The 21,614-nt window shown below is 40.2% G+C and overlaps 1 protein-coding gene across 5 annotated transcripts in view; it reads left to right on the plus strand.

The window, feature by feature from the left end:
- Window positions 1–21,614, plus strand: part of ACMSD (aminocarboxymuconate semialdehyde decarboxylase) — a 98,511-nt gene that overhangs the window by 21,040 nt on the left and 55,857 nt on the right. For all 5 annotated transcript variants that reach the window (XR_013966620.1, XM_080799786.1, XM_080799789.1 and 2 more), the window contains exons 3-4: window positions 5,141–5,237; window positions 16,480–16,529. Coding sequence is in view for 4 of the 5 variants with exons in the window: in XM_080799786.1 (XP_080655912.1) it covers window positions 5,141–5,237; window positions 16,480–16,529 (147 nt within the window). In the remaining variant the exon portion in view is untranslated. The remainder of the gene's footprint in view (window positions 1–5,140; window positions 5,238–16,479; window positions 16,530–21,614) is intronic.

Genomic DNA, 21,614 nt, shown 5'->3' on the forward strand with positions numbered 1-21,614 from the left:
AAATCAGTTGGTTTCTTATACACTAACAATGAAAATACAAAAAGGGAAATTAGAGAATTGATTCCATTTACGATAGCACCAAGAACCATAAGATACCTGGAAATAAACCTAACCAAAGAGATAAAGGATCTGTACTCAAGGAACTACAGAACACTCATGAAAGAAATTGAAGAAGACACAAAAAGATGGAAGACCATTACATGCTCTTGGATTGGAAAAATAAACATTGTTAAAATGTCTATACTGCCTAGAGCAAGCTATACTTTTAATGCCATTGTGATCAAAATTCCACTGGCATTTTTCAAAGAGCTGGAGCAAACAATCCTAAAATTTGTATGGAGTCAGAAGAGACCCCAAATTGCTAAGGAAATGTTGAAAAAGAAAAACAAAACCGGGGGCATCACATTACCTGACTTCAAGCTTTACTACAAAGCTGTGATCACCAAGACAGCATGGTATTGGCATAAAAACAGACACATAGACCAGTGGAACAGAGTAGAGAGCCCAGATATGGACCCTCAACTCTATGGTCAAATAATCTTCGATAAAGCAGGAAAAAATATACAGTGGAAAAAAGAGTCTCTTCAATAAATGGTGCTGGGAAAATTGGACGGCTATATGTAGAAGAATGAAACTCAACCATTCTCTTACACCGTACACAAAGATAAACTCGAAATGGATAAAAGACCTCAACGTGAGACAGAAATCCATCAGAATCCTAGAGGAGAACATAGGCAGTAACCTCTTCGATATCAGCCACAGCAACTTCTTTCAAGATATTTCTCCAAAGGCAAAGGAAACAAAACCGAAAATGAACTTTTGGGACTTCATCAAGATCAAAAGCTTCTGCACAGCAAAGGAAACAGTCAACAAAACAAAGAGGCAACCCACGGAATGGGAGAAGATATTTGCAAATGACAGTACAGACAAAAGGTTGATATCCAGGATCTATAAAGAACTTCTCAAACTCAACACACACAAAACCGATAATCATGTCAAAAAATGGGCAGAAGACATGAACAGACACTTCTCCAATGAAGACATACAAATGGCTATCAGACACATGAAAAAATGTTCATCATCACTAGCCATCAGGGAGATTCAAATTAAAACCACATTGAGATACCACCTTACACCAGTTAGAATGACCAAAATCAACAGGGCAGGAAACAACGTGTGTTGGAAAGGATGTGGAGAAAGGGAAACCCTCTTACACTGTTGGTGGGAATGCAAGTTGGTGCAGCCACTTTGGAGAACAGTGTGGAGATTCCTCAAGAAATTAAAAATAGAGCTAACCTATGACTCTGCAATTGCACTACCAGGTATTTACCCCTAATATACAGATGTAGTGAAAAGAAGGGCCATCTGTACCCCAATGTTTATAGCAGCAATGGCCACAATCGCCAAACTGTGGAAGGAACCAAGATGCCCTTCAACAGACAAATGGATAAGGAAGATGTGGTCCATATACACTATGGAGTATTATGCCTCCATCAGAAAGGATGAATACCCAACTTTTGTATCAACATGGATAGGACTGGAAGAAATTATGCTGAGTGAAATAAGTCAAGCAGAGAGACTCAAGTATCATATGGTTTCACTTATTTGTGGAGCACAACAAATAACATGGAAGACATGGGGAGATGGAGAGGAGAAGGGAGTTGAGGGAAATTGGAAGGGGAGATGAACCATGAGAGACTATGGACTCTGAAAAACAATCTGAGGGTTTTGAAGGGGCAGGGGGTGGGAGGTTGGGGGAACCAGGTGGTGGGTATTATGGAGGGCACGTATGGCATGGAGCACTGGGTGTGGTGCATAAACAATGAATTCTGTTACGCTGAAAAGAAATAAAAAAAAAAACCAGAACCTAAGAAACCCCCCTGTCCCTCCCCCAGCAACAAGTGTTGCTTTCTGAGGCACATTTACAGCCCTGCAGGGATATTGAGTTCCCAAATGTAAAGTGAGATGGATCAGGAATTGATTCTCCCAAAATTCTGGCTTAGGAAACAATGCAGATTGGGAGCCTATTCTTCTCTGTGGTACTTTTCACTCAGAAAAGGTTCTACTGACAGTTGCTGCCATTCATTAGCCTTACCATGGATCCAGCATGAAGGATGTAGAGAGAGTTTAGTGAGTCCAATTCTCCTTCCATGTAATGAGGGCCATCCCCTCAAAATATCAGACTCTGTAGGAAATGAAAGCAATTAACCTTTGCCTACTAAATAGACACCAATTACCAATATCAGCTTGGTGATGTGGAAAATGGATCTATAACCTTGGACAAGTCACTGCGTTTTATGGACTTACTATTAAATGCAAGACTTGAACTAAATAATCCATTTCTGCTATAATGCGTCCTGCTTTATCTAAAACCAAAACTTACTCATGCATCTCCCAGAGGAACCCATGTTCCTCCCTTGCCATTAATAACATGGTAAAATCTGGCCTGAAATGTTGAAGCATGCTTTCTGACCTGGTTCTTTACAAATACTCTATTATTGAATCTTCTGTTTCACCCAGTTCTTAGTGGCAAACAACAGAACTCACTCTAGCTTGCTTAACAAGAAAGGCAGCTCACAAACCTCCTGGGAAGACAAGAGATCAAACACGGCATGAGGCTGTGCTAACATGGACAATGCCTAATCATACTTGGGGGGCTGCTCCACCAAAGAGGCAAGTGCCTGGCCACAGACAAGAAACTTATGCTGATGCTGATGAGACTGGAAACTAGAGTGTTGACATTTCTGCTCCAGCCACATCTGGCACCTCAGACAATACCTATACCAGAAGGTAGTTTCTGCAATTTGTTAGTACCCTCGCTACAAGGGAGGCTGGGAAAGTGAACTCTGGATTCTCCCTCATAAAATTTCTTCACACACAGAGTGTTCCAGAGATGCTGGGGGGCCACAGCATGACAAATATAATTGTCCACATTTTGCAGGTAGAAAAAGTGAGGCTTCAACTCAGAAATCCCCTAACCAATCCTCTTCTACTGGTAGAAAGTAACTTTATGAGATTTTAAACCCAGGTCTGTTGGAATGCATGCTCTTTCCGCACTCTACTATCCTGGGTACTTTATAGTGATTAAGCTTTTCTACTTAGGAGCAAAAGAAAAATAAAGCCTCTAATTTGCCAAATAAAAGTTTATTTCTTCACTTTTTCTTTTATTGTCATTCTCTCCCCTCCCTTCTTCACCAAAGAGAAAGAAACATGTTCCCATATTCTATTTGTGCAATCAGTATCATTCAGGAATCTTTGTTGTGAACAACAGGAAACAATAATGGCCAGTTTAAGCAAAAAAGGAATTGGTTGCAAGTGTCTCAAGCCCCTCCATAATTGCAAATGCCTAGGGAACCACTCATAAGATGTTCAGGTGATTGAAGCCACAGCCAAGGCCACACCACAGGACTCCCTAGCCTGGCTAGGGAGCTGCTGCCTCCCAGCTGGACACTGGACACTGCCACCAGCACTACTGCCAATGGACACAGCACGTGGCCACTGCTGAAATTACTGGCAGAATTCACCAATCCTGTCTTTTTGCATCACTTCCTCTTGATTAAAAACTAAGTATTGCTGGTCAAACTTGGGGCAAGGAGAGCAAGCACTGGGGCTCTGGGGCTTTATGAGAGGGTATCTGGGACCTGCCTCCACCAAGACTCTCATAGGAGATTGCCCAATCTGGGAAGGTGGTTCAGATGCTGCCAGGTCAACAAAAGATGGGAATTGAGGCAAATAAATCATGATGTCCTAATGTCAAGAGACTCAGGTCTGCCTAGGTATGGACACCTATCTCAAGTATACAAGTCATTATTCACTGACCTTTTCCCCAGCCATGAGAAATGAAAACTTAGATGTGAGGTCTTACGTATGCATGCCAGATATGAATGGGCTGCCAAACTTGAAGGTGAAAAGTGGCCAAATTTCTCCATGCGTGGGATGGAGGAGGTCTTGCCCAAGGAATAAAAGGATGAAGATAAAAGCTGTGGCAGGGCCTGTGTACCACTCACGATCAAGCCTAGAGGAAGAGGAGGAAGGTGAAAGACTGCACCAAGCAGAGCTCAAGGCCTTTGATCACCACATGACCATTCAGCCATTACATAGGGTGCAAGGGCAATCCTGAGGCCCTGAAGCACCACCAGGGGTGATGTGCCATCAAAGCAGGGGAATATCAGAAGATAGTTTGTTCCCTAATTAGCCATACATCGTTAAAAACTAATACTTAGAATAACTAGCACTTAACTTGTATCAGAAACTCCACTAAGAGTATTAAATGGATTATCCCATTTCATGCTTACAAGATCCTTTCAAGGTAAATCACATTATTATTCCTATTTTAAAGATGAGCAAATTGAGGCTCAGAGATGTTGTTTAACTTGCTCAAGTTTACACAGTAAGTGGTAGAATGGGGATTTGAACTTGATCACTATGATTTCAGGGACCTTGATCACACCTTTCCCTTTTCTTTAGGGATTACAAATTGAAAGTCCACTTTAGAGGACTCCTTGCACTGAGTATAAAATGTAACATACACAGGCAGGCATGATGTGTGGTGGAAGCTAACAACTTAGCACGAAATTTCATACCTGCTACTAGACTGATTCACTTCATTGTCTGCCTTGTCCTGCAGGTGTTGACATCAGTGAGCCCTGCTCTGTTAGACAACTCATTTGCTGTCACTATCCATCTGTTGCTTCTCTGTAAAACAAGAGGGTTGGACTAGACAGTCTATCTCAAAGGCCCTTTCCAAGTCTAAAACGTTATGGGTCTGGAGTTTTCCAGACACTGAGCCACCCTCTCAGGTCTTGTAGCCAGCAGCTGAGATCAGCAAGATGACCAGCCATCCTCAGTATGCAGCCCCAAAAGGCCATAACCATAACCTTGTTCTGTGTCCAGCCACTGACATGAAGAGAGCACACCTCTTCAATTCCAGGCCAACATTAAGGCATGAGGATGAAAAGCTGAGTCTCATTAAATGAACAGACTTCTACTTCTCTAAGCATTAAGTAAACCACTCCCCCCCCCCAAATTTTGGAACATGTAGAGAACTGTGTTCCAAAGCACATGTTCCAAAGCATACAAGGAAGAATAAATCTAAGTAAGCCTAGGTCAACCTTTTGCTAATGTGAGTTTTCTGCCCTAGGGAGAAGCAAAGATGCTGAAAGATGGGAAGGTCTTCAGAGTGATCCAAGAGAACTGCTGGGATCCAGAAGTCCGTATTAGAGAAATGGACCAAACAGGTAGTTGGGCGAGAAATGCTACCAATGTTTGCATCTGATATAAAAGCAATGTCTGCCTCTAAAAGTCTGTTCACCACTTAATGTGATTAATGTGATGGCAGCTTCTGATTGACTTTCTCTACAGGACAGGCTATCCAGCTTTGCTTCTAATACAATGCTTTTTAAAAGTGTGGGTTTAAACTTTTATAATCAGGTATACCCTGTTTTGAAGTAGAATGTTACATCATCAAAAAGACAAAAGTAGTATTTTATTATTTTAAACTTGTTAAGTTCAAATGTAGAGTACTTACTATGAAGTCAACTAAAACCATAAAAATGAGAATTCACAATTAAGGATGCCAACTGCTTGCTTATCAGATTCAGGATCCATATTCTTCCTATAGTTTGTCTCAATGCACAGTACACAGAACGTCCCCATTGATGTATAAGGGGTGGAAACGGGAGTAGTTAAAAAGAGAGTTAATCGTATAATAATCTCAGAATACTCTACAATGAAACCAACAATAATAATAAAAAACAATGAAACTAACCCAAAAATTTGAAAGAGGAAAATTGGGAAATTCTTGTTTCAAAGCTGAATCACTAACAATTTCTAAGAACTGCTTGATTTTCCTTAGTTTACTTCTAAAAAACAAACAAGTCTCTACAATTTAAAAGAATTTTTTAAGACTATCTAAAATATGGTATGATGGCCACGTTGTACTTTCACTTATTACTACCTGGTTGCCTGTGTGACTTGAGGAGTATATCCTCCAAGAAGGTGCACTGAGCCTTCTAGACACATGTGAGCCCTGACCAGGGGCCGTGACAGGGAACTCACTACTATAATACTGTCAGGCCTAAATATCAACATGGGTAGTCTAGAGTCAAACAAGAAAACAAACAATGCATACACACAAATGAAAGAGCAGCTTGGAATGATCACCTTCTTAATCAAAGACAAATTTATAAGAACTTCAAACATAGACAGAGATAGAAGACATTTTATACCAAAATCTGCACAAAATGAGTTAACTCGCCAGTCCCAAATAAGGAGGTAGTCTTTGGCATGTTAGAACTTGGTCTAGGATACTTCTTTATAGTTTTTTTTAAACAATTATAAGTACATTTAAATAGCATTCAAATTGAATTTTACAGAAAGTCTAAAGAACCTCTGTGGATCATTCCACAGTACACAGAGTATACGCCCCTGTTCCAGAAGTATATGGGAGTGGAGAGGAGTGAGAGAGAAAAAACTTCCCAGGCTTGAGCAAAGAGCAAAGTTTGATCTACATGTGAAGTTCAGAGTGAAGATGGTGGAGGCATAGGGGACCCTAATTTCATCTAGTCCCTGGAATTCAACTAGATAGTTATGGAGACTATGAAGTACGTCTATGGACAGCATGGAATTTGAAGAGGATTATATCATAGTTTATCTCTTAATTACATTTGCTCTGTTTCCTCTCAAGGAAACATATGAATTTAGGAAGCAGTTTTTTCACCTCAACTAAAGAAAATAATGATTTATTTTCCTTAAAATCTCAGAGAGAGGGAAATAAAAAACAGGGAGACAAGAGTGATTGACTGCTTTTCTGTAAGGACTCACTGAAGAGTGGGATACACAAACTGTCAGCTCTGGGACTAGAGATTAGGGTGTTGCCATTTTCATCCTCCCCCACCCACCCCCCCCCCACGGAATCAGTGCTGAAAGCCTTCAGGGAGTGAAACAGTACTACTTAGTGCAATCTGGAACTGCTTACACTGAGCCTGGTCCCCTGGCAAAGGGGTGCAATTCTGCCCAGGCAAAGACACCTTGAGAATCAGCACAACAGGCCCCTCCCCAAGAAGACCAGCACAAACATCCAGCTAATACCAAATTAACTAATCACAGAGAACTGCAAAACTTTAGCTCTTGGGGAAAACAGTATACAGCATTTGTGGTTTTTTCTTATTATTCTTTAGTCTTTCCATTTTATATTTTTTCTTTTCAGCTAGTTTATTTTATCAATTCTTTTTTTAAGTCTTTTTTGATTTTGATTTTGATTTTTACATTTACATTATATATTTTTATATATATATATTTCATTTTTTGTTTCCTTGTATTCAATTTTATTTTTATATATAGTTTTTCTTTCTTTCCTATTTTAGGACCTAGTTTCTTCTAAAAAATGGACCAAAATACACCCAGGATCTAGTTTACTGTTGTGTTCTCTTCTACATCTTGTTTGACTGTCCTCTCTCTCTCTCTCTTTTTATTTTTATTTTTATTTTTTTGTTTCCTGTTATCTTCTGATTTGTTTAGTGCATATTTTTCTGGTATTGTTGTTGCTATTTTTGTATTTTCTCTCTTTCATCTATTCTTTCCTGGACATAAGGATGAGATGGAAAAACTCACCCCAAAAGAAAGAACAAGAGGCAGTACTCACTGCCAGAGATTTAATCAATATGGATATAAGTAAGATGTCAGAACTAGAATTCAAAACAATGATTATAAAGGGCACTAGCTGAGCTTGAAAAAAGCATAGAAAACAGTAGAGAATCTCTTACTAGAGAAATAAAAGAACTATAATCAGGCTGAAATCTAAACGATTATTACTAAGATGCAATAAAAAATGGAGACTCTAACTGCTAGGATAAATGAGGCCAAAGAGTCAGTGATATAGAAAATAAAATGATGGAGAATAAAAATGGTGAGAAAGAGAGAAAAACAGCCACTGGATTGCAAAGGGAGGATTTGAAAGACCAGTGATACCATAAAGCAAATATATATACCATTATTAGAATAATCGGAGTCCCAGAGGAAGAGGAAAGAGAGGGATCAGAAGGTTTATTTAAACCAATAATAGTTGAGAACTTCCATAATCTGGGGAAGGAAACAGGCATTCAAGTCCAGAAGGCACAGAGAACCCCGCTCAAAATCAACAAAATTGGTCAACACCTCAAAATATAATAGTGACGCTTGCAAATCTCAGAGATAAAGAGAAAATCCTGAAAGCAGCTCGGGACAAGAGGTCCTTAACCTACAAGGGTAGAAACATAAGTTTGGAAGCAGACCTGTCCACAGAGACCTGGCAGGCCAGAAAGGACTGGCATGATATATTCACGGTGCTAAATGAGAAAAATATGGATCCAAGAATACTTTATCCAGCAAGGCTCTCATTCAGAATAGAAGGAGTGATTTTAGTATATGTGCTGCCAAAGTGAGCACAGAATAGAAGGAATAATAAAGAGCTTCCTGGACTAGCAGAAACTGAAAGAATCTGTCATCACTAAACCAGCACTGCAAGAAATACTAAAGGGGATCCTTTGAGTGAAGAGACAGCCCAAATGTACCAAAGACCAGAAAGGAATAGACAATATACAGAAACAAGGACTTTACAGGTAATACAATGGTACTAAATTCATATCTTTCAATAATTACTCTTAATGTAAATGCTCCAATCAAAAGACACAGGATATCAGATTGGATTAAAAAAACAAGACCCATTGATATGTTGTCTATAAGAGATTCATTTTAGGGGCGCCTGGGTGGCTCAGTGGGTTAAAGCCTCTGCCTTCGGCTCAGGTTATGATTCCAGGGTCCTGGGATCGAGCCCCGCATCGGGCTCTCTGCTCCATGGAGAGCCTGCTTTCTCCTCTCTCTCTGCCTGCCTCTCTGCCTACTTGTGATCTCTGTCTGTCAAATAAATAAATAAAATCTTTTTAAAAAAAGAGAGAGAGAGATTCATTTTAAACCCAAAGACACCTCCAGATTGAAAGTGAGGGGGTGCAGAACAACTTGCCTTGCTAATGGCCATCAAAAGAAAACTGGAGTAGCTTGCATCAGACAAACCAGATTTTTTTTTAAAGATTTTATTTATTTATTTGACAAAGCGAGATCACAAGTAGGCAGAGAGGCAGGCAGAGAGAGAGAGGAGGAAGCAGTCTCCTTGCCAAGCAGCAAGCCTGATGCGGGACTCGATCCCAGGACCCTGAGATCATGACCTGAGCCGAAGGCAGAGGCTTAACCCACTGAGCCACCCAGGCGCCCAGACAAACTAGATTTTAAAACCAAAGACTGTAATAAGAGATTGCAAAAGATACTGTATCAGAATAAAAGGGTCTATCCAACAAGAAGATATAACAATTGTAAATACTTATTCCCCTAACTTGGGAGCAGCCAATTATATAAACCAACTAATAACCTAAATAAAGAAACACATTGATAATACATTAATAGTAGGAAACATCAACACACTACTCACAGCAAGGGGCAGATCATCTAAGCAGAAGATCAACAAGTAAACAAGGACTTTAAATGACACACTGGACCAGATGGACCTCACAGATATATTCAGAGCATTTCATCCTAAAACAGAATACACATTCTTCTTGAGTGCACATGGAACATTCTCCAGAATACTTCACATACTGGGTGTCATCCAGTACCAAAAGACTGGGATTACTCCCTGCATATTATCAGACCACAATGCTTTAAAACTTGAACCCAATCAAGAGAAAATTTGGAAGGAATACAAATACATGGAGATTAAAGAGCATTCTACTAAAGAATGAATGGGTCAACCAGGAAATTAAAAAAAAATTTTAAGGGGCGCCTGGGTGGCTCAGTGGGTTAAAGCCTCTGCCTTCGGCTCAGGTCATGGTCCCAGGGTCCTGGGATCGAGCCCCGCATCGGGCTCTCCGCTCCACGGGGAGCCTGCTTCCTCCTCTCTCTCTCTGCCTGCCTCTCTGCCTACTTGTGATCTCTCTCTCTCTCTCTCTCTCTCTCTCTGTCAAATAAAATAAAATCTTTTAAAAAAAAATTTTTTTTAAGTTCATGGAAACAAATGAAAATGAAAACACAACCATTCAGGACCTTTGGGATGCAGCAAAAGTGGTCCTAAGAGGGAAGTATATAGCAATACAGGCCTTTATCAAGACACAAGAAACATCTCACATACACAACCTAACCTTACACCAAAAGAAGCTGGAGAAAGAAGAGCAAATAAAGCCTAATCCCAGGGGGAGAAGAGAATTAATAAAGATTAGAGCAGAAATCAATGAACTAGAAATCAAAGGAATAGTAGAACAGATCAACCAAACTAGGAGCTAGTTCTTTGAAAGAATTAACAAGATCAATAAACCCCTAGACAGACTCACAAGAAGAAAAGAGAAAGGACCTAAATTAATAAAATCATAAATGAAAGAGTTGATCACAACCAACACTGAAGAAACACAATTATAAGAGCATATTATGAGCAACTATATGCCAACAAATTAGGCAATCTGGAAGAAATAAATGCATTCCTAGAAACATACAAACTATCAAAATAAAAATGGGAAGAAATAGAAAACCTGAACAGAGACATAACTAGCAAAGAAATTGAAGCAGTAATAAAAAAAAAAATCTTCCAACAAACAAATTTCAGGGTTGGATGGCCTCCCAGTGGAATTCTACCAAACATTTAAAAAAGAATTAATACCTATTCTTCTGAAGCTGTTTCAAAAATAGAAATGGAAGGAAAACTTCCAAATTCATTCTTTGAGGCCAGCATTACCTTGATTCCAAGACCAGACAAAGACCCTGCCAAAAAGGAGAATCACAGACCAATATCCCTGAAGAATATGAATGCAAAAATTCTCACCAAGATAATAGTTAATAGTATCCAACAGTACATTAAAAGGATTATTCACCACAACCAAGTGGGATTTATTCCTGGGCTGCAAGGTTGGTTCAACATCCACAAATCAATCAATGTGGTATAGTACATTAATTTTTTTTAAAAGGACAAAAACCATATGATCCTCTCAATAGACACAGAAAAAGCATTTCACAAAACACAGCATCCTTTCTTGATAAAAAACTCTCTTCAGTGTTGGGATAGAGAAAACATACCTCAATATCATAAAAGCCATATATGAAAAAGCCACAGAGAATATCATCCTCAATGGGGAAAAACTGAGAGTCCTAGGGTTAGGAACATGACAGGGATGTCTATTCTCACCACTGTTGTTCAATATAGTACTAGAAGACCTAGTGTCAACAATCAGAGAACAAAAAGAAATAAAATGCACCCAAACTGGCAAAGAAGTCAAGCTTTCACTTTTCATAGATGACATGATACTCTTATGTTGAAAATCCAAAAGAGTCCACGAAAATATTGCTAGAACTCATACAGAAATTCAGTAAAGGGGTGGGATATAAAATCAATGCACAGAAGTCAGCTACATTTCTATACAGTAACAATGAGACAGAAGAAACAGAAATTAAAGAATCAATCCCAATCAGTATTACAGCCAAACCATAAGATATCTAGGAATAAACCTAACCAAAGAGGCAAAGGATCTGTATTCAGAAAACTATAGAACACTTACAAAAGAAATTGAGGAAGACACAAAGAAGTGGAAAAAACTATCCATGCCCATGGATTAGAAGAACAAATATTGTTCAAATGTCATGATACCAAAAGCAATCTACACACTTAACACAATCCTCATCAAAATACCATCAACATTTTTCACAGGGCTGGAACAAACAACCCTCAAACTTGTATGGAACAAGAAAAGACCACAAATAGCCAAAGGAATGTTGAAAAAGAAAACCAAAACTGATGGCATCACAATTCTGGACATCAAGCTCTATCACAAAGCTGCAATCACCAAGATGGTATGGTACTGGCAGAAAAACAGATACAAATAAATGGAACAGAATGGAGAACCCAGAAATGGTCCCTCAATTCTATGGTTAACTAATATTTAACAAAGCAGGAAAGAATATCCAGTGGAAAAAAGACAGTCTCTTCAACAAATGGTGTTAGGAAAACTGGATAGCATCTTGCAGAAGAATGAAACTGGACCATTTTTTTTACACCATACACAAAAACAAACACAAAATGGATGAAAGACCTAAATGTGAAATAGGAATCCATCAAAATCCCAAAGGAGAGCACAGGCAATAAACTCTGAGACCTTTGCCACAGCAACTTCTTGCTACACACGACTTCAAAGGCAAGGGAAACAAAAGCAAAAATGAACTATTGAGATTTCATTAAGATAAAAAGCTTTTGCACAGCAAAGAAACAGTTGACAAAACTAAAAGACAAACTATAGAATGGGAGAAGATATTTGCAAATGTCTTATCAAACTCAACTTATCAAACTCAACACCCCCCAAAAAACAAAAAAATCAGTCAAAATATGGGCAGAAGTCAGGGTGCCTGGGTGGCTCAGTTGGTTAAGTGTCTGCTTTTGGCTCAGGTCATTATCCCCGGGGTGCTGGGATTGAGCCCCACATCAGGCTCCCTGCTCACCAGGGCCTCTATTTTTCTCTCTCCCTATGTCCCTCCCCACACTTGTGCGCTCTCTCGCTCTCTCTCTCAAATTGATAAAATCTTTTTAAAAAATTAAGAAATGGGAAGAAGACATGAACAGACATTTCTCCAAAGAAGACATACAAATGGCCAACAGACACATGAAAAAATACTAAATATCACTCAGCATCAGGGAAATATAAATGAAAACCACAATGAGGTATGAACAGATATTTCTCCAAAGAAGACATACAAATGGCCAACAAACACATGAAAAAATACAAAATATCACTCAGCATCAGGGAAATATAAATGAAAACCACAATGAGGTATCACCCTACACCAGTCAGAATGGCTAAAGTTAACAAATCAGGAAATAACAGATGTTGGTGAGGGTGTGCTGAAAGGGGAACCCTCTTACACTGTTGGTGGGAATGCAATCTGGTACAGCCACTCTGGAAAACAGTATGGAGGTTCCTCAAAAAGTTAAAAATAGAGCTACCCTATGACCCAGCAATTGCACTACCAGATATTTATCCGAAGAACACAAACATAATGATTTGAAGGGGCATCTGCACCTCAATGTTTATAGCAGCAATGTCCACAGAAGCCAAAATATGGAAAGAACCCAGATGTATATCCACTGATGAATCAATAAAGAAGATGTGGTATGTATATATATACAATGGAATATTACTCAGCAATCAAAAAAATGAAATCTTACCATTTGCAGCAACATAGATGGAACTAGAGGATATTATCCCAACTGAAATAAGTAAATCAGAGAAAAACAATGATCATATGATTTCATTCACACGTGGAATTTAAGTAACAAAACAGAGGACCATAGGAGAAGGGAGGGAAAAATAAAATAAGATGAAATCAGAGAGGGAGACAAACTATAAGAGACTCTGACCTCTAGGAAACCAAGGGTTGCTGGAGGAGAGGTGGGTGGGAGATGGGGTAACTGGGTGATGGGCATTAAGGAGGGCACTTGATATAATGAGTACTGAGTGTTATATGCAACTGATGAATCACTAAACTCTACCTTTGTAACTAATAATACACTATATGTTAATTAATTGAATTTAAGTGAAATTAAAATTTAAAAAAGAAAAAATAAATAAATGTGAAGTTTGAGCAAGGACTCATTGTTCCAAGGAGAAAACTACAGAAATGAGATTCAGATGGCTGTTGTGAGAATCACAGCTTATGACTGCAGCTTAGATGAAGTGCATCTCCTTTGGGTTTTGTTTTGTGTTTCATTCCATGGCTCCTTGAGAGAACTGTCATGACTAATCCCGGCTGAGCACTTACTTTACGTCAGGCACTGTTCTCAGTACCTACCATGTATTAACTCACTCAATCCCCATAACAACCCTAGGAGATCATATGTACTATTATGCCCATTTTATAGAAAAAGAAAGTGAGGGACAGAGGTTAAGCAAATTGTCCAAGATCACACAGCTTGCAGGGGGCAGAAACAGGATTCAAACCCAGGCAGTCTGACACCCCAGGGGCTTAACAACAATATTCTACAACCTCTGTGGAGGTAAGAAAATAAAATGAAGAAATGCCCAGCATAGAAGATTTCAGCAATCCATGCCATCTTCATGGGGAGAAAAATGTAACCAGCAGACCCTGGGTCATTTCACCACAAGATTCAACATGGACCTTAGAAAGAACAAAAATAGTAAGATAACAACAAGATGATACATCTGTGTTCCCAAGTCCTCAACTAAGTTGAGTTCCTCTTGATGCTGGTTCTGGGATCAACCCAGGAAGGTCAGAACTAGAGAGGGATCTAGGCCTGGTAAGGGCTGGAGTGGGAGCTCAGTCCTCTTTGCATGAAGGAGGCTAAGAGGCTGCAGCAGAGTCTGAGGGATGTGAGCACATAGTCCTCTCTGCATGAAGGATGCTAAGAGGCCCCAGTGGAGTCTGAGGGATGTGAGCAAATACCTGCTCACACCTCATCCTTTCTCAACATCTCTGAAGGCAGGTATTATTATACCTACTGTACAACAGGAACTGTGGAAAGGGCCTGCAATAGGACCCATTGTACCTACTAAGGGAGGCAAGGAGGTTAAGTGATTTGTTCAGGATCACACAGCTAGTAAATGGCAGATCTAGGATTGTACCTAGGGCTGTTTCTCTCATTCTACCACAAAACCTCTCCCCAAACCTCTCTCAGGATAAGGATCGCCTGGGATGCTTGTTAAAATTCTTTTTCAGGCCCACTCCACTGAATCAGAATGTCCAAAGGAAGGCCTAAACATTTGTTTTTATAACAATTCCCCTCACCATTTTAATCAAGAGGTAAGTCTGGGGAGTTATGCCATAGGGTCAAAAACCCCATTTTAAAAAAGAGAAGTTCCAAATGGATTAGGCTTCTTTTTTCCCTTTCAGTTCTCAGAGACCAAAGAATATGTATCCAAACCAAGTGATGCATAAATAGTGCAATTTTAATATGAACTGTGTGACATATAATGGCCCGTGAGGTAGAGGGAAGGAAAAAATGTTGGACAGGAGCCTCACACCACCACTTTCAAACCAGTGACCTTACATCTAATCTATAAAATGCAGAAATGAAATAGTGTAATATAAGCAAAAGTATTCAGGTAAAATGTAAAGATTTTATAATTAAAAGGAGCTCATCTGTTTTATCCTAATCAATGAACATAAACATTACAGCAACAATGTTTTAACAATGCTCTCTAATCAAACACTGCAGTCTCTAGTCCTCACTAAATACTGATTAATTCTTTCATTTACTGGGTCTGTTCAACATGCCAGTAATGGCTCTGGACACTGGAGATATGGCATGGACAGTCAGGCCTAAGTAGTGTCTACCTTCATAGTGGAATCCACAGAGTAAACAACTAAACATAGTAATGACAGATTACATAGAAAAGGGAAGAAACAGAACCATGGTGTAGTGAGTGGCTGGAGTTGGGGAAGGCCTCTCTGAGGAGGTGACATCCCAGTCGACCTAAGGGTGAAAAGGCACCCATCCTGTGATGAGCCAAAGAACATTTCACTCAGTGGAACAGCAGTGCAAAGTTCTGAGGCAGGAAAGCACTCCAAAGAACAGGCAGAGGGCCAACAAAGCACAAGGTGAGCCCTGGGAGAGACTGCATGGGGCCTTACAGACCACAGTCAAGTCTAGATTTTACTCCAAGTGTGATGAAAAGTCCTTGGAAGTTTGAAGCAAGGAAGTGACTTAATCTGATTTTTAAGCCTTACTCTGACTTCTGAGGAGAGAACAAACTTTAAGAGGACAAGAATGATAGTAGGAGACCAGTTGAGGCTTCTGCAGTGGTCCATTTATGCTGGTGGCTTGGACCAGGTAGTAACAGGGGTGGGAGACGTGGGCAATGAAAGGAATCAGAGTAACTAACCGGACTTGCCAGGGGGTTGGATGTGGCTACGAGAGAAAAAAGAGCCAGCTCAGTCTGGCAGCACCTCTCCTGATACCCCAGCTCCTGGAGCTTGAAGACAAGAGATTTTAGGCATCCTGGTTGCTGGATTCTGGGGCCTACCACAGAGACTCATTCTGTGCATTCCAGACAGTGGGACTCCATCCAGGCTCACTAAGGAGATGAATTAAAAGGAAAGGTGGTTGAGAAGCACTCTCTGTCATGCATGACCTAAGATGAAAAGCTCTGAAAGAATTGATGGGAAAATGTCTTGTTTAAATAAAACTTCACAGGGGGAGGAGGGTAGAAATATCCCTTTACAGATGGGGCCACTTAGTTTTTCTTCAATGAGCTCATTTTTGCCCAGCATTTACTCTTCCCCCTAGACCTGGGACTGTGGGATAAGGGAGGCCTGGAAGAGAGAGCTTCTCAGGGGGATAGGGAGGAGAAGCAGGGGAGGGGAGGGTGGGATAGAGACATGCTGGGCCCTGGCAAATGCAGGAGGAATGCCTGGACTATTCTTCTCATCACCTTTGCCTTTCTTTCTGTCTGTGTCTAGGAGTGACTGTGCAAGCCCTTTCCACAGTTCCTGTCATGTTTAGTTACTGGGTAAGTGTGAAAACTCAAACTGTCTCATTGGTTGGTGAAGGCTCATGTTCAGCTCACTAGTGAGTGGACAGATGCCTCAAGTCTTGACATTATCCCCCCCCAACTCTCCTCCCCTTTAGAGATCACCAGGGACCCCCAGCTTTGCATACTGCAGTATCCCCTCCCAGGCATTCTTCCTAGTCATGTTCTTGCTCTAGACCCACACGGTCCAGAACAGTAGCCAGGAGCCACATGTCAACATGTGACTCACATTACATTTCCACTAAACAGGGTACTTCTAGACTCAACCTGAATTCCTTCAGAACTTACCTGTCTCATGATTCATTCCTGCATTGCCTTGCTCAGTCACTGACAAGCCAGTTTATTCTGAGATGATAATGACCAAAAAGTGAGAACAATAATAATGGCCTGATATGTTGGCTCTCTGGGGGAAATACACAATTCAAAATGGGATTGCTGCAGTTGGATGCCTCTGCCCATCAGATTAAATCTCTAGCACTGAGCTTCAGGCATGATCACAGGCTGTGGGAGGTCACAGCGGGGGATGCACTAAGTATCTGCTCAACCAAGTGAATATTCATTTGTGTTGTGATTTAAGGAGTAATGGAAATATCACCTACTCACACAGACTTTCCCCACCCATGCTCATATTCCACTATTAATGCTTCAGTCTTTAGCTGTTCCTGCGATTAGACTCGTTTTTTTATTTTCTTTTTTTTTTTTTTTAATTTTTGAGAGAGAGAAAGAGAGAGAGAGTGCAAGGAGTGGGGAAGAGCAGGGGGAAAGGGAGAAAGAATCCCAAGCAGACTCCCCAGTGAGTGCAGAGGCCAAGGATGGCTCCATCTCATGACATTGAGATCATGACCTGAGCTGAAATCAAGAGTTGGGAGCTTAACAAACTGAGTTACCCAGGCACCTCTAGACTCAATTTTTTTAAATAAAAAAGCTCTAAGACTTCAATATGTGCAAATTTATCAAAGTGTCTACTATTTTGACTGAACAGCTGGAATTTCCAGAGAGTACCAAATGCCTGCCAGTGGAGGTGGGGTGAAGTTAAAAGGAAAGAAACAGTAAAGAAAGGAGAGTTAGGGAGGGGCAAGATGGCAGAGAAGTAGGAGACCCTGTTTCAACCCACCCTGAAGTGAGCTAAATATTTACCAGAACACTCTGAACACCCATGAAATCAGCCTGAGATGTAAGATTATACACTTCTGGATCTCTATGGGGGCAGGAAATCATCAGTGGAGAGGTAAAGTGGAGGGGAATGCTCAGACTGATATTGGAGGATAAACAGAAGGGAGAAGGAGCCACCAGAAGCAACTCACTGGAAAGTAATACCCCAATATGAAATTACCCTGTGCTTGGGGACCAGCATTAACCTGGACTCTGCTTAAAAGCACTCAAAAAGAGCAAAATGTCTTAAAGGGTAACTGGTGGAATTGGGTGGCCATGGGCGCAGTCCTAACCCATGGACCCAGGATGGCCACTGCCTGTGACCACCCGTGCCAGAGAGAGTGCAGCAGAGCCCCCAGTCCATGATCCCTGAGCCCCCCCGCTTTCCGCTGCTTGTGCCACTGCTTGGTTAGGCTCACTCCCACCCGCACATGAGAGAGCCTGGGCGTGGGCACCAGCCAGCAGTCTTTAGGTCCGCAGCCTTCCGCCACCTGCCTGTGGGAGGTTGCAGTGTTCAGCAGCGTTTGCAGAGGGGGAGTCTGTGTGTTCTGGATGATCCAGGGGGGAGCAGACTGAGGCTTCTCTCTGAGACTGAGGACTGGGTGTGGACAGTTTGCTTTTTGCACTAGCTGCAAAAAGCTGCCCAAGAACAAAAACCTCAAGTACAAAAACCTGAAAAACCCAGTTTCCCCAGAACCCAGCCCCTTGATAGGGGGCAGGGTGACTTAGCCCAAGCAAGACCAACTGAAAAACAAAGCAGCATGCCCCTCCCCCAGAAGACAAGCTAAAAGAACAAGAGGAAAATAACCACAGGGTCCCCATAAAACCGCAAAACCCCAATATCAGGGGAAAACAATATATTAAGCCCCCGGTATTGCCCCCAAACCTGTATATTTCATAGATACAACTTTTCTTTTTAATTAGTTCCTACGGTTCATCTTATTTTAACTTACTCACCATTACAACTAGATATTTAATACAACATATTGCATAATAACTTTTTTTGTTGTTTTTACATAATAACTTTTTTTTTACATAATAACTTTTTAACTTGAACTTTTTTCATATATATACCTGGAGTTTTCTTTTTTTTTTTCTAAATATATATAGATATAAGCTTCAAGGTAATCCTTTCTCCTTATTCAATACTACCCCTATATATAAGACAGTTTTAATCTCTCTGTATCTCTGGGAAGTTGAGTCCTTTAACAAAGATAACAAGATACACCCAGGAAGTACTGAAATAACCTTCCTTACCCACATCAAGTGTTTATAACCACCTTCCCATCTTATTCTTCTGTCAGTGTTTCTGTGCATTTGTTTTTGTTTTTGCATTCTGTAAATTTATTCTTGGGGTTAGTTTTGGGTGGGTTTTTCTTTTTTTTTCTTTTTTGTCTCTTACTATTGTCAGTCTTCTTGTTTTTTCATTTTTGGTTTATGTACCTTATAAACCTTATTTTTGGAACTCATTTTGGCTGGGGTTTTTTTTCCTTTTTCTCTTTCTTTTTTCCTTTTTTCTTTCTTTTTGGTGATGACTTCCCATTGTTCCAAAACTTTCCAAGGGGCACCTTGGCTGTATTATGGTTGATATATTCAGCTACACATCACCTCAACAACCTCTCACAACAATGACTAGGAAGAGGAACACCCAACAGAGGAAAAATTCAGAGACTTTGACCTCTGCCACAGAACTACTGGATATGGACATAAATAATATGTCGGAAATGAAATTCAGGGTAAAAATTGTCCAGGCAATGGCTAGGTTGGAGAAGACCATTAGTGGCAACATAGAATCTCTAAGGGGGAAGTGAGAGCCAACCTGGCAGAAGTTTAAAATTCCATCAAAGAGATCAAATCCAATCTAAATACTTTAACGGCTAGGGTAACCAATGCAGAAGATCAGATTAGTGATCTAGAAGACAGAAGATAGAAAAGCAGGATCAGGAAGAGGCCTGAAACAAACAACTTAAAAGCCATGAAAACAGAATTAGGGAAATAAATAATGCAACAAAACGTTCCAATGTCAGAATTATTGGGATCCCTGAGGGGGTGGAGAAAGAGAAGTCTAGAAGATATAGTTGTACAAATTAAATACTGGCTGAAAATTTCCCTATTCTGGGGAATGGAACAAGTGTGCATGTCCTAGAGACAGAGAGGACACCCCCCAAGATCAACGAGTCTAGAAAGACCTCCAGACACTTAATTGTGAGATTCGCAAATCATAAATTCAGACAAGAGGTCTTAAGGTCAGCTGGGAGAAGAGATTCCTTATGTACAGAGGAAGAACCATCAGAATAACATCAGATCTGTCCACAGAAACCTGGCAAGCCAGAAAGGGCTGGCAAGACATATTCATGGCACTAAATGAGAAGAATATGCAGCCAAGAATACTTTATCCACCAAGGCTGACATTCAAAATGGAAGGAGAAATAAAGAGCTTCCACGACTGGCAAGGTCTAAAACATTACGTGACCACCAAGCCAGCAATGTAAGAAATACTAAGGGGTGGTTCTATAAAAGAAGAAAGAAACCAAGAGTGACAGAACAGAAAGTTACAGAGACAATGTATAGAAATAAGGACTTCGCAGGCAACATGATGTCAATCAAAACTTATTTTTCAATAATCATTCTCAATGTGAACAGCATAAATGCTCCCGTAAAAAGGCATAGGGTTGCATACTGGATAAAACAACAGGACCTGTCCATATGCTGTCTCCAAAAGACAAATTTTTGAACCTAAAGATACATCCAGACTGAAAGTGAAGGGACAGAGAACCATCTTTCATGGCAATGGGCCTCAAAAGAAAGCTGGGGTAGTGATTCTCAGATAAATTAGATTTTTACCTAAGACTGTAGTCAGAGATACAGAAGGACATTACATCATTTTATTTATTTATTTATTTATTTATTTATTTATTTATTTGACAGAGACACAGTGAGAGAGGGAACATAAGCAGGAGGGGTGAGAGAGGGAGAAGCAGGCCTCCCACAGAACAGGGAGCCCAATGCAGGGCTCTATCCCAGGACCCCGGGACCATGCCCTGAGCTGAAGGCAGATGCCCAACAACTGAGCCACCAAGAAGATCTAACAATTGTAAATATTTCTACCCCCAATATGGGAGCAGTCAACTATATAAGACAACTGTTAAACAAAATAAACAATCATATTGATATGAATACATTAATTGTAGGGGATCTTAACATGCCACTCTCAGCAATAGACAGATCATCTAAGCAGAAAATCAACAAAGAAACAAGAACTTTGATTGACACATTGGACCAGATGGACCTCATATATACATATATATATATATATATATATATATATATATATATATACACAGGACATTCCACCCTAAAACAACAGAATAGTCATTCTTCTCGAGCACACATGGAACTTTTTCCAGAATAGACCACATACTGGGTCACAAATCAGGGCTCAACCGATACCAAAAGATTGAGATTATTCCCTGCATATTCTCAGACCACAATGCTTTGAAACTGGAACTCAACCATAAGAAGAAGTTTGGAAGAAATTGAAACACTTGGAAGCTAAAGACCACCCTGCTTAAGAATGTTTGGATCAACCAGTAAATTAAAGAAGAACTTAAACAATTCATGGAAACCAACAATTATGAAGACACATCAGTCCAAAACCTATGGTATATGGCAAAGGTGGTCCTAAGGGGGAAATGCATAGCCATCCAAACCTCACTCAAAAAAACTGAAATATCCTGAATACACCAACTTTCTTTATACCTTAAAGATCTGGGAAATCAGCAACAAATTAAGCCAACCCCATGCACAGGAAGGGATTAGTTAAGATTAGAGCAGAGATCAATGAGTTAGAAACTAGAGATACAGTAGAACACATCAACAAAACTAGAAGCTGGTTCTTTGAAAGAATTAATA

Source organism: Martes martes, assembly GCF_963455335.1.
Source record: "Martes martes genome assembly, chromosome: 3".
Lineage (NCBI taxonomy): Eukaryota > Metazoa > Chordata > Mammalia > Carnivora > Mustelidae > Martes > Martes martes.